Source organism: Barbus barbus, assembly GCF_936440315.1.
Source record: "Barbus barbus genome assembly, chromosome: 1".
NCBI classification, from domain to species: Eukaryota; Metazoa; Chordata; class Actinopteri; order Cypriniformes; family Cyprinidae; genus Barbus; species Barbus barbus.
Genome location: NC_136729.1, coordinates 5,641,644 through 5,655,718, shown reverse-complemented (window position 1 = coordinate 5,655,718; position 14,075 = coordinate 5,641,644). Strand labels below are relative to the sequence as shown.

At 42.2% G+C, this 14,075-nt stretch overlaps 1 protein-coding gene across 3 annotated transcripts in view; it reads right to left on the bottom strand.

Annotated features, from left to right (window-relative positions):
* The window catches only part of LOC306866916 (dual specificity testis-specific protein kinase 2-like), a 38,868-nt gene that overhangs the window by 15,455 nt on the left and 9,338 nt on the right, over positions 1–14,075 (bottom strand). For all 3 annotated transcript variants that reach the window (XM_079412356.1, XM_079412355.1, XM_079412354.1), the window contains exons 3-4: positions 13,915–14,036; positions 6,533–6,581 (exon numbers count right to left, since the gene is read on the bottom strand). In XM_079412356.1, the coding sequence (XP_079268482.1) occupies positions 6,533–6,581; positions 13,915–14,036 (171 nt within the window). The remainder of the gene's footprint in view (positions 1–6,532; positions 6,582–13,914; positions 14,037–14,075) is intronic.

Genomic DNA, 14,075 nt, shown 5'->3' with positions numbered 1-14,075 from the left:
GTGAGTATAAGTAGGCAGCAGGTGCAGCGCATATTCAGCTTTTCCCTTTGGAGCTGAGCGATCACATCGTTTTGCTCCTGACTACTCTACTGAGATAAGACTGAACGAGTTCAGCGTGCTCTTTGGAGCTCATGGTGTTGTCGGTACGTCGCTTCAGCGGTGGTGGTTTCACGTGTCGAGTGGGTTGCACACATCAGGCTGCACTACCCCCTGTCTGTGTCCCAGGCGATCATCTAAAAGAGCTTTTTCCCCTTAAAAGAGAATTCACGGGTGCGTCTTTTTAAAGGCAACGTTGCATCTGGCAAACTCGAAGTTACATCTTTGTAAAGACGATTTGGGTCTTGCTATAGACAACGTGTCACCTGTGCGTTTCTGGATGCAGTCGTTACTTGGCGCCGGGTGATGGTCACGATCGCTGCCTCACGTGCCTGGGCGGAGCTCTGTTGCCTCTGCCTCGATCTGGTTCTTGTTCTGGCTGCAGACAGGTGAGGACTACTTCAAACGGTGGCATGGATGGTCTGAGGATTACAGTGGTGGCAAACCCTCCAGAGAACATCGCTCCTCTTGCGCTCCGCAACCAGTTGAGTTGCCAATGGAACATGCTGGGCCCTCTACAAGGAGCGTACTAGCAGTATCCTTGCTGCTTCTCCCAACGACCGGATGTTAATCGCTGCATCGGAGGGTGAGCTGGAGCTTTCTGGAGAAGATTCAGCTGCCCTGCTACTCCGGCAGTAGCAATGCCCGAGTCGGATCCGGAATGACGGCTACGCTTTCCTGGGCCACTGAGAGGGTAGGGCTTGAGTGGAGACCTCCACCGTGTCCCAAGCCCTTGAGGTTGGACAACTGGTTTCTCAGCACCCTGCCCCGGTGCCACTCTTCCCGGAGGTGCATGGGCAGTTTTACAAGCCCATCTCGCTGGCTTCTGTGGAGCATCTGACTCGGCTCTGTGATTCAGTTCGTGAAGGCGACAGATGCCCCTGTCTTGCGTGCAGAGTTTGCAGTCCTGTTGGCGAAGGATGCGATAGAGCCGGTCCCTCCAGCCGATATGAGGATGGGGTTTTACAGCCCTTACTTCATTGTACCGAAGAAAGGTGGTGGGTTACGGCCAATCTTGGATCTGCGCGTCTTGAATTGAGCTCTTTACAAGCTCCTGTTCAAGATGCTCACGCGCATCTTCGGGTGCATCCATCCCCGAGATTGGTTTGCAGCGATCAACCTGAAGGACGCGTACTACCATGTATCGATCCTTCCGCGCCACAGGCCATTCCTGCGGTTTGTGTTCAAAGGACAGGCATATCAGTAAAAGATCCTGCCCTTTGGGCTGTCCCTGTCACCCCGTGACTTCACGAAAGTTACGGGGGCAGCCCTCGTTCTTCAGAGAACGTAGCATTTGCATTCTCAACTACCTTGACAACTAGCTTGTACTAGCTTTGTCTCAGGATCAGTTGTGCGTCAACTGGGAAGAGGGCAAACTCTCCCCAACACAGAGGATCTTTTTTCTCGGTATGGAGTTGGATTCAGTCGATCAGACAGCACGCCTCACGCAGGAACGTGCTCAGTCAGTGTTGAACTGCTTGAATACGTTCAAGAGCTGGATGACGGTCCCATTGAAACAATTTCAGAGGCTCCTGGGGCATATGGCAGCTGCAGCAGCAGTTACGCCGCTGGGGCGGTTTCATATGAGACTGCTTCAACACTGGCTGCATGGCCAAGTCCTGAGGTGGGTGTGGCAACGCGGCACTCACCGGGTCCAAGTCACACCAGCCTGGCGCCAAACCTTCACCCCGTGGTCAGACCTCTCATTTCTCCATGCAGGAGTGCCCCTGGAACAGGTCTCCAGGCATGCCGTGGTCTACACGGATGCCTTCACCACCGGCTGGGGGTGCCACGTTCAATGGGCTTGCAGTGTCGGAGGTTTGGACAGGCCCCCAACTGCACTGGCACATCAATTGCCTAGAGTTGCTGGCAGTACGCCTGGCCTTGAACTGTCTCAAGAGGCGTTTACGAGGCAAGCACGTACTGGTCCGCACGGACAACACTGTGAACATTGCGTACATCCACTGACAAGGTGGTCTACGCTCCCGCCGCATGTCGCAACTCGCCCACCACCACCTCCTCTGGAGTCGGAAGCATCGGAGGTCGCTTCCTGCCATTCACATTCCGGGCTTTCACAACCGGGCAGCCGACAAGCGGTCACGAGCTGCGCTTCCCGTAGAGTAGAGACTCCATCCCCAGACGGTCCAGCTGATTTGGAGAAGTTTCGGACTAGCTCAGGCAGACCTTTTTGAGTCTCTACAGACTTATTGCCAGTTGATTTACTCCCTGACCGAGGGAACGCTCGGCACGGACGCACTGGCACACAGCTGGCTGCAGGGCCTTCGCAAGTATGCTCTGAGGAAGGATCTACTGACTCAGAGACGGGGCACCTAATGGCACCCGTGTCCAGACCTCTGGAAACTTCATGTCTAGAAGGGACGCGGAGGTTCTAGGTGACCTACCCCAAGAGGTAGTGGACACCATCACTTTGGCAGGAGCACCGTCTATGAGACACGCTTACGCCTTAAAGTGGTTCGTTGAATGGTGCTCTTCTCACTGATAAGACCCCTGGAAGTGCCCGATCAGAGTCGTGCTGTCGTTTTTGCAGCATGGGTTGGAGCGAAGGCTGTCTCCCTCCACCCTTAAAGTCTATGTGGCTGCGATGAAGGGAAGTATGACTTGGTCATCAGGTTCCTTAACTCCTCCACGGCCCCCCTCTATAACTTCTTGGGACCTGTCTCTAGTGCTCAGAGCACTACAGCAGGGCCCATTTGAGCCTTTGCAGACAGTCAAGCTGAAGTTTCTTTTAATAAAGACTCTGCTCCTGTTTGCATTGGCCGCCATCAAGAGGGTAGGGGACTTTGTGACTCCCAGGCTGACTCGCAGGTAATCTTGAGGCCCCGGCCTGGCTTTGTGCCCAAGGTTCCAACTACTCCCTTCAGGGATCAGGTGGTGAGCCTGCAAGCGCTGCCCCCGAAGGAGGCAGACCCAGCCCTAGCTTTGCTTTGTCCCGTCCAAGCATTGAGATGACAGGACACAAAGCTTCAGGACCTCAGACCAGCTCTTTGTCTGTCACGGAGGCCGGCAGAAAGAGAACGCTGTCTCCAAGCAGAGGATGGCCCTCTGGATAGAGGACATCACCCTGGCTTACCAGGCACAGGGTGTGCCCTGCACGTTCAGGTTGAGAGCTCACTCTAATAGAAGTGTTTCAACCTCATGGGTGCTGGCTCACGGCGTCTTGCTGGCAGATATTTGTAGAGCTGAGGGCTGGGCAATCCCCAACACGTTCACGTGGAGCCGGGTTCCTCCTGTGTTCTCACCTCAAACGGGTAGAAGCACTGAGAGGCTCCGGTTTCGGGTCGGCTTGCCATAAATCACTCCAGAGAGTCCGTACTGTAGACCCTGTCGAGCTCCTCCGTCTCCTCGGCAGCCACACGTGGCAGAGCGTCTTGCGCCAGGCCCTCACTTGATGAATCCGTGAGAACCGGTATAGGGCTGGGTTCCATATGTAGAGACCTAAGGATCCCATGTGTGTAATTCCACGGAATAACTCCAGAATCCGTGTTCCCCGGCAACTTCTGTCATTTTTTCTTAGAGGGTTACAATCACCTCTAATTTCCATATGCACCTAAACGGTTGTTCATGTGCAAGTGCTTCTGAACCTCCTTCGGGAAGGATGGGGCTTCCGTAGCGTCCCTGTTCCAAGTGGAACGGGTATGTTTCCCCAGAGTTCCAGTCTTACTGAGTGGGTAGTGCCACAGCAACAGTAACTGGTCTTGTAAGCACCGACCTATGCCAAGAAGGGGCGCAGGAGGCTTCCACAGGACACTGGAAGGGGCAGTATTCGTGGCCGTTTGGTATGGATCCCAATTCGTCTGTCACCGACGTGACTGACTGAAAGGGAACGTCTTGGTTACGCATGTAACCCTCGTTCCCTGAAGGAGGGAACGGAGACGTCACGTCCCGTCGCCACAGCTTCTATACCACCGCTGAGCAGCCGGGTCACCGGCTCAGCTCCTCAGCGAAAACGCGCTGCACCTAGGGATGCGCGGTATACGATAGCATAATTTTGCTCAATACGGTATTTCATACGCTGCAGTTGCAAGATGCACCTGTAGGTGGCAGTGCTTCCCAAATTTCTGCGCAACCAGTAAATGTGACAACAGAAGAACGCAATGGATCAAACAGATTAAACTCAACACACCCAAAAATTAATAAAGAGAACAGTAGAAGTGAAATATGGCATTACTTTGCATACAAAACAGATGACAAAGGTGAAGGAACTGACCTTACTGCTCCTGTATGCAAGCGTTGCTATAAATAATGCGTTTCCACAGAGACAACACAAAGCTTTTTAAGCACTTGTCGCTTGCTCATCCTGATCTTTTCAGAAAATTAAGAGATCGACAAGTGAGTGCATCATTCATAAATTCAGATTTAATTTTAACTTTTATTTACAACTGATCAGCACACATACAGATGTAATACAGTAAGCACAAACGTGCATGTGTGACACGCTAGAGCCACTGAAGTTTTGGTCACGTAATATATGCACTTGCATTTCATACAATTGAATATTAATTGGATTTGAATTGAGCAAGAATTTTGCTATATTAATTTTAGTATCAATAATATGAAGGGAATGTTTCTGACGAGCTGTCGACCGCTAATATGAAGCAGCCGAGAGAGAGAGATTTATAATGCTTTTTCTTTGGCAGAGTCTGAAAAAAATCTAAGAGCGAGAGAAATATTAACGTGATTTTGAATATTACTTTGACTGTTAGAATAACACTTTACAATAAAGCGGTATTTGTTGCACTAATTGCGCAACTTCAGTTGTAAGTTTTTTTTCTTCAAATTCAGTCAAAATGTAACCCGTGTTCCCGGTAGGTTTTTTTGTTACATTGAGACATTTTGTTTGCACTGAAAAGATAAGATTTGAATATATTTTCATGTTATTACTTCAGTTAGCCCAGCGGTTCTCAATTCCAGTCCTCGTGCCCTCCCCGCTCTGCACATTTTGTATGTTTTTCTTATCGCTTCAGACGTTTGTTCTATTTGAACGCAAGTGCCCTGCGAAGTGGACATCACAGGATATTCCGCCATGATTCTAGTTCAAAGCGAATGTATGTTACATTCAAAGTGCATTGAAGTGTACAAGAAGTGAATTTAAATTGATATACAGAGGTATATTATGTCACACTCGTCCGTGCGTGAAGACGTTGCGCAGCAAAAATCCGTGAATGATATACAGTTCATGCACGGAGCTCATGTCTAACGAGATTATCTGAATCAGGTGTTAACTAAGAGAGACATGCAAAATATGCAGAGCGGGGGGTGGGGGGGCACAAGGACTGAGAATTGAGAAATAGGCCGAGTTAGCCTATTTCTTTTTTCTCCAACATCAAAATGTAACCCATGTTCCCTGTAGGTTTTTTTAGTTTGATACAAAGTTATTAAGATATGAATCCGTTTTTATTATTATTATTATTATTAATAAAATTGTTTTCAATTCACTTATCTTTTGAGGCTGGTTATTTGTCACCTATGGCATCGATACCGAGGTATTACATTCTGGTATCGTACCGAAGCCAAAATTATGGTATCGAGCCATCTCTAGCTGCACCTTCTGCCTACTTATACTCACGCTGTGATCAGCGGCAGCTGGATGCAATCATCACATGCCAATGTGCATTGGCTCATTTAGTTACACTCCAAGTGGATTGGTCTCTCTAAGCGAGATCCCAATTCGTCCGTCACCGACGTAATGTCTCTGTTCCCTCCTACAGGGAACGAGGGTTACATACGTAACCAAGACTTTCTTAATGTAGCTCATATACATATATACACATATATATATACATATATATATACACATATATACATATATATACATATATACATATATATATACATATATACATATATACATATATATACATATATACATATATATACATACATATATATACATACATACATATATATATATATATGCACAGTTTTAAGGCAGCTTTAATCGCCTTTTTGGTAACTTCATGCCTTAACTGACAATGACATTTCATGCACGTAGTTTATTTTTCCCTTTGATACGAATTGATACAGGCTACAGTGCGCGTAGGTTTCCTTGCTTGTTTGACTCACGCCTGCCGCTGAAGTGAAGCTGGAGCGCGTGTCTGAAACGTCTCTGAATTGATGGGATCGTAAAGACGTTCTGCGACTAAAATGCACTTCTTGTCAAGAAAAAAACAGACAGAAACCGCAGTTATGAGTGGGGTGGCCAACCCTAGGTTCCGCCCCTGCGTTAAACTGAAAAAAATGAATCGCCTGCGTTAACGTGCTAATATGGACAGCACAAAAAAAAAAAAAAAAGATCACACTGACTCTAAACTTTTGAACAGTAGTATACACATTCAGTCTTAAAGTATAAATACAATAAATTTTATCCAACAATCGGGTTGTTTTTTATGCTTTATCAGCACTCTCACTTTCTTACCTCTGTCAAAGCATGAAGATGTCCCTCATGTACACACACTCCCACAAACCTAAAGGGACACACACAGAGAAAAAGTAAAGGGTGTTGAAAAAAAAAAAAAAAAAAAAAAAACAGGAGAAGGTGCTAACAAGTTCCTTCAAGAGTGACCAATCTCAAGAATGTGAGCTGGAACACCTGTATTTTGAAGGCAATCTTAAGCATGCATTTAAAACACTCTCGCACGCTCTCTCTCTTACACACATGCGCGGATTTGTGACTGCGTGTTTTGAGTTTGAGCTCCATCAAGTTGATTCTTTATCGTCTATTATCTATCTTATAAACAATTTTATACACTATCATTTTCGTTTCTATAACGTGTGAATATATCCCCTATAGCATTCTAAAACAAAACCAGAGCGCCTTATCACTAGTTTTATTTTGATTTCTGGAGTCTGCTATTAGTTTATAGCTCGTTAGCATCGGCAGCGTGGCTGCCGCTAATCTCGCTTAGATTGCTAATACTCTATTCACACACACATTACCATTGTTTCACTGTTACTTGCTTAAATGGCGGATTTGTGTCTACCTTTGAGTGCAGGTGAGGACACATTCAAGCTGCATTCAGTGCAGCTGGAGGCCGTGAAGAAGCAGGCCCAGCTGAGAGAGCGGAGAGCCGTGCTGGAAACATCCCGGGCTGACGCTCACAAGTCCGGGTTAAGTATACAGCACGCTGCTAACACTCCCACCACCTCTACTCCGTGTGTTTCTCTGCACAGACCCTGTGCACCCAGGACGCGATCTTCCCAAATGTCCTTCACTCCGGCGCCGAGACGCCACGGACCCTGGGTGCACCAGGAACCGCTTCGCTCCCCTCCGCGAGACAGAACGCGACGCTGTGATCATTGGAAAGTCCACACTCACTGTTTCCCCGGTGCTCGTGTTCTCGATGTTTCTGTGCAGATACCCGCGATCCTGAAGGGCGACGAGAGCATTGGTGCTGTACGCGGGGGTTAACGACACCAAGCTGCAGCAGAAGGAGACACTGAAGAGGGACTTCAGGAGCCTGATCGAGACGGTACGCAGCACATCGCCCGCGACGACGATCATCGTGTCAGGACCGCTTCCCACGTATCGACGAGGACACAAAAGGTTCAGTAGACTTTTTGCTTTAAACGAATGGTTATTATCATTGTGTAAAGAACAGAAACTGCTCTGTTAATAATTGGAATCTTTTCTGGGAGTGTCCTAGGCTTGTCCGTGCTGATGGCCTGCACCCCAGCAGAGTCAGAGCGGAACTCCTGTCGGACAACATCTCCAGGACGCTACGCTCCATCTGACTAGTAAGCCGATTCTCAAATAACTGCCATGATGACTTTTGAACTACCCACTTAAAAAATAGAAGTACTTGCATTGTCCAATCTATACAGACTGTGTCTGTTCCCCGAATAGCGAAGTCAACATATAAATTTAATGCAGGATCTAGAAAAAATCTGATTGTGACTAAACCAGAAAAACGCAAAATAAATGAACAAAAACAATTTTTAAAGCTTGGGCTCCTAAACAGATCACTCACACCAAAGCAGTTATTGTAAATGAAATGATCACAGATAATAATTTTGATGTACTGTTATAAACATGAGCCCCGTCAGACTGGTCGTGGCGGCGGTGTTGCAACAATATATAGTGATATTCTCAATGTTACTCAGAAAACAGGATACAGGAGGTTTAACTCATTCGAAATACTTCTGCTTAATGTTACACTGTTAGATATGCAAAATAAATCTCTCCCATCTCTTGCTTTGGCTACTGTGTATAGACCGCCAGGGCCATATACAGATTTCCTAAAAGAATTTGCAGATTTCCTCTCAGATCTATTAGTTAATGTTGATAAAGTGCTAATTGTCGGAGATTTTAACATTCATGTTGATAATACAAATTATGTGTTAGGACTTGCGTTTACTGACCTAATAAACTCTTTTGGAGTCAAGCAAAACGTCACCGGGCCCACTCATCGTTTTAATCATACGCTAGATTTAATTATATCGCATGGAATTGATCTTACTGATATAGATATCGTACCTCAAAGTGATGATGTCCTTGTATCGTGCATGCTGCATATTATAGGGCTGTCACGATTCGTCGATTTTAGCCGACTAGTCGATTTTTAAAAATTGTCGACTTCATTTTGCTCGCGTCAACTAACCGGCAAAATACGTTGCGCATTTCACGGACGAGAATCAATAAAACACATTTTTAGACTATTTTCCAAGGCTGCATGATATATTAAACCCATTTAAAAATCATAAGCATAATTGTGAATTCACAAAAGCAATGAGTTAAATTATATGCGATGCAGATCACACAGTATATGCTCTTTAATTATTTACATGCGTGTAGGTTAAGTACGTGCGTCTCACAACGGCTCCGTTCACAGTAACTCCACAGAAACTGTTATCATTTACATGAGGAGCGTCTCATACTCCATCTCTGCATGTTGTTGTGAGTTTGTTTATTATAACGTTCATCTGGGAACGCAACACGCGCCATTTCATCAGATTTGTAAGGTAAATCACTTATAAATCTACACAAACACAGGAGAATACATCGCGGTTTCAAAATGAAAGCTCAAACCCTCACTCTGAGTTTACACGGTTTGATGTCCACATATTCATGTAATTACAGCGGCTGTAGCATTTCTGTCCTAAAGAAATGGCCAAATATTAAAGATTAAGTGTACGTTTGAATTAAACGGTGCTTGGTCAATATTAAACAGTAATGTGTAAAAACAATCATCAGGCCGTCTGCACGGCTTTTGTTGTAATGCGTAATCTACATTAGCTCTATTGTTTATAATACATTGTGTATTTTAACAGTTTTGTTCAATAAAACCATATGATTTCTTGCTTTTGATACTTTATTTGAACTAATTGCATCATTGCTATTATATATGTACTTCAAGTCATTTTAAAAGCTATTGTTCACTTAAATCTATTTTTATTACCTCAAAAAAATATTATTATAGGGCCCTATGAAATCCATTTTATTTCCAAATTCAGAGTTTTACAATTTTATCTTTACCAAATTCTGTTTTCCATTATTTTCTGGATTCCATTTTAATTGTAATAATAAAAAGCATCTCCAATTAATTGATTTTATATATAAAAAAAAAGTATTTTTTTCAGAAATACTGCACATTTACATTTTTCACGTAAATAAATTCTGGTAAATAATATTTCTGGTAAATACTAAAAAAAAAATAAAAAAAAAAAAAAAAATTTTGATTTCAATTTTATTATTATTGGTTTTTTTTTGCGGGAAATTAATCGTTTAGATTAATCGAAAAATTAGTCAGATTAATCGAAATAAAAATAGTCGTTAGTGGCAGCCCTAGCGTATTACTGATATTAGTTATATGGCTCCGCGTTATCGTCTGGGCAGAACTATTGTTCCAGCCACCAAAGACCGATTCACAAATAACCTGCCTGATTTATCTCAACTGCTCTGTGTACCCATAAATACACATGAACTAGATGAAATGACTAGCAACATGGGCACTATCTTCTCTAATACATTAGAAGCTGTTGCCCCCCTCAAATTGAAAAAGGTTAGAGAAAAACGTACTGCGCCATGGTACAACAGTTATACCCATTCTCTCAAGAAAGAAACTCGTAATCTTGAGCGCAAATGGAGAAAAACTAACTTAGAAGTTTTTAGAATTGCGTGGACAAACAGTATGTCCAGCTATAGACAGGCTCTAAAAGCTGCCAGGGTAGAGCATATCCGCAAACTCATAGATAATAACCAAAACAATCCAAGGTTTTTATTTAGCACAGTGGCTAGATTAACAAATAAACACATGCCACTCGATCTAAATATTCCCTCACAGTTTAATAGCAATGACTTTATGAATTTCTTTACTGATAAAATGGATAACATCAGAAATACAATATCAAATGTAGATTCTACTGAGTCTACTATTTCAGCTTCATTCATCGCAAAAACTGCAGTGCTTTACAACTTTAGGAGAGGAAGAGCTAAATAAACTTATCAGTGCATCTAAACCAACAACGTGTTTATTAGATCCTGTACCCACTAAACTACTGAAAGAGTTATTACCTGTACCTCAATATTAACAACTCATCGTTATCTTTAGGTCACGTCCCAAAACCATTCGAGCTGGCGGTTATTAAGCCTCTTATTAAGAAACCACAACTAGATTCTAATGAACTGGCAAATTACAGACCCATTTCAAATCTTCCGTTTGTGTCTAAAACTTTAGAAAAAGTTGTGTCTGCTCAATTGTGTTCCTACTTACAAAAAACTTCTCTCTATGAAGAATTTCAGTCAGGTTTCAGGCCTCAACATAGCACAGAAACTGCACTTGTTAAAATTACAAATGATTTGCTTCTTGCTTCAGACCAAGGCTGCATCTCATTGCTAGTATTACTTGATCTTAGTGCTGCGTTCGACACTATAGACCATGACATACTCATAGATCGATTACAAAACTATACTGTCTATTCAAGGGCAGGCTTTAAGATGGTTTAGATCCTGCCTGTCCGATCGCTACCACTTTGTTCATTTAAATGGGGAGTCATCTCAATTATCACCAGTAAAGAATGGAGTACCACAAGGATCTGTCCTAGGTCCTCTGCTATTTTCAATATACATGTTGCCCCTTGGTAATATTAGAAAATACGGGATTAGTTTTCATTGTTATGCTGATGATACTCAACAATATATATCAACAAGACCAGATGAAACTTCTCAACTAAGGTAATAGATTGTGTAAAAAGTGTAAAAGATTGGATGACCAATAATTTCCTCCTATTAAATTCAGATAAGACAGAGATATTACTTATTGGACCAAAAAAAAAAAAAAAAAAAAAAAAAAAAAAAAAAAAAAAAAAAAAAAAAAGTACACCGAATCTCTTGGATTACAATTTGCAACTAGACGGATGCACCGTTACGTCCTCTAAAGTAAAAAATCTGGGTGTTATATTAGACAGCAACTTGTCCTTTGAAAACCATATTTCCCATGTTACAAAAACAGCATTCTTCCATCTTAGAAACATTGCCAAGCTTCGAAGCATGCTACCTGTTTCTGATGCAGAAAAGCTAGTTCATGCATTCATGACCTCTAGACTGGACTACTGTAATGCACTGCTAGCTGGTTGTCCTGCATCTTCAATAAACAAGCTACAGATAGTCCAAAATGCAGCGGCTAGAGTTCTTACCAGGTCAAGAAAATATGATCATATTACCCCAATTTTACAGTCTCTGCACTGGCTACCTATTAAGTTCCGTATCATTTACAAAATATTACTTGCCTATAAGGCCCTAAATGGTTTAGCTCCTGCGTACCTAACTCGTCTTCTACCACGCTACAATCCAACCCGCTCCCTAAGGTCGCAAAACTCTGGACTTTTGGTAGTACCTAGGATAGCAAAGTCCACTAAAGGAGGTAGAGCTTTTTCACATTTGGCTCCCAAACTCTGGAATAGCCTTCCTGATAACGTTCGGGGTTCAGACACACTCTCTCTGTTTAAATCTAGATTAAAAGACACATCTCTTTAGCCAAGCATTCACATAATGCATCTTATAATCTTGTACTGCAGTTGTATCTGATCAAATGTAAATTCTTTAGCTTGGGTTGAAAAAATAATTTTTGCTTAGATGGAACAGCAGCTACGCTATTTATGTCTCTATTTGTTTCTCTGTTTCTGTCACGGGATTAACATCCGTGGTAACTAGGAATTACAGAAGCTTCAGTCTGGATCCAACCCTTAAATGATCTGAGATGACCGAACACCTGAGAAGAGATGATGCCAACCCCTCAGATGACCTCAGATGATGCCAATGCTCAGACAACATACAGAATTACCAAATTTTGCCATATTTTAAATATATTAAGGTTCTGCAATATAAATATATTGTGGAAACTTAATTTCCTGTAGAGCTTCTTTGCAACGATTTGTATCGTAAAAAAGCGCTACACAAATAAACTTGAACACACAGACTTAATTCAAACACATGAGACCACACAAGCTGGTGCAGGTTAAGCAGACAAAAGACGTAGACTTCTTGCCCTGGCACATGCAAACAAATACACCCCCGTATTCATGTGGGGATTTGTTTAAGATAAATATATTTGTATTTCATGGTTAATAATGTGTTGCTCCATCCTCTACTCCCCAGCTTCCAATTAAATATTTTACTCTACATAAACAGTGGCTGCAGTTATGGAGGCAAGACAAAAGCTGCCATCCTGTGACATCAATATTCATGTTCTCATACAATGCAGTGTTTATTGCTCAACAGCACAGACTTTGTCCTCTAGGTAAGATGGACTTAAAACAAAACAAATAATTCTTTCCATTCCAGAGGCAAGAACGGATACAAACTTCTAAATGTGAATTTAGAAATAAATTAATGAATTATTCAAATGAACACTTGGAAATTCATAAAAATGAACAAACATCCAGTTGGAAACTCTCCTGACTGTAGGCTGTTAGTACACAAGAGGGGGAAGAGCCATCAGACCAGGGACTGGTGATATTATTTCCAAGCTAACCCTCACAACCCAGGTACTGAGGTGGTAGAGTGGTATAGATGGCATCAGATTGTAGTTATGGTATTCTGATTGTGCTTGCAGCAACTCAGTGACCAAGTCTGACTAAGTTATCAAAATGGCTTAAACTGATTACAGCACTTTTACTACATTTGTTTTTTTGTTTTTTTTTAAAATAGTATGCAATTTAATTTTGCATCATAAACTAAAGAATTAAGGGATTATGGAAGGTTTGTGTTTCAATATTTGTTTCTACATAAACAGATACTGAATTTTATAGACCGCAAGAGTTTTTCCAGAGTTCTTTGATGAATAAAACAATTCTAAAGATCAGGATTTATTTGAAATTAATCAAAAGTGAGAGTAAAGACCAAAAAAGATCAGTTTACTACATCCTTGCTGAATAAAAGTATTCCTTTAAAAAAAAAAAAAAAAAAAGAGAATCTTAATTTTTTTTTAAATGTTAACGCATTTACTCTGAAATAGTTTCCTTCCCAATCAGAGCAACCATTATTTTTAATCTAACAATTATTGTTGCCAGTTTAATGCTAGAAAAAAAAAAAAGTTAAGTTTTTTTAAATAATAAAAAAAAAAAAAAAAAAAAAAAACAATTACAAAGTCAGAAAGCAAACACTGTATTATAAATATAATGTATTTTTTATATAAATATAATTTCTAGTGGCCGTCTTAATGGTCAAATAAAAAAGCACATATAATCATAGTATTATTATATATATATATTTTTTTTTTATTTTGACAACATCACTGCACATATACGGTTAATATTCAGTGTTGACCAGCTCTGCTGTCAGAGGGTGTGTGCAATGCAGACCTGAGTATGTTGGGATGTCTGAGGCGGTTCATCAGCTGTACCTCCTTCAGCATGTTGGCTTTGTTACTGGCCATGGTGTTCATCTTCAGAGCCATCACCTGCCCCGTGGTACGATGCTGCACCTTCGGAGGAAAAGAGAGAGAAAATACTTTTGTGACAGA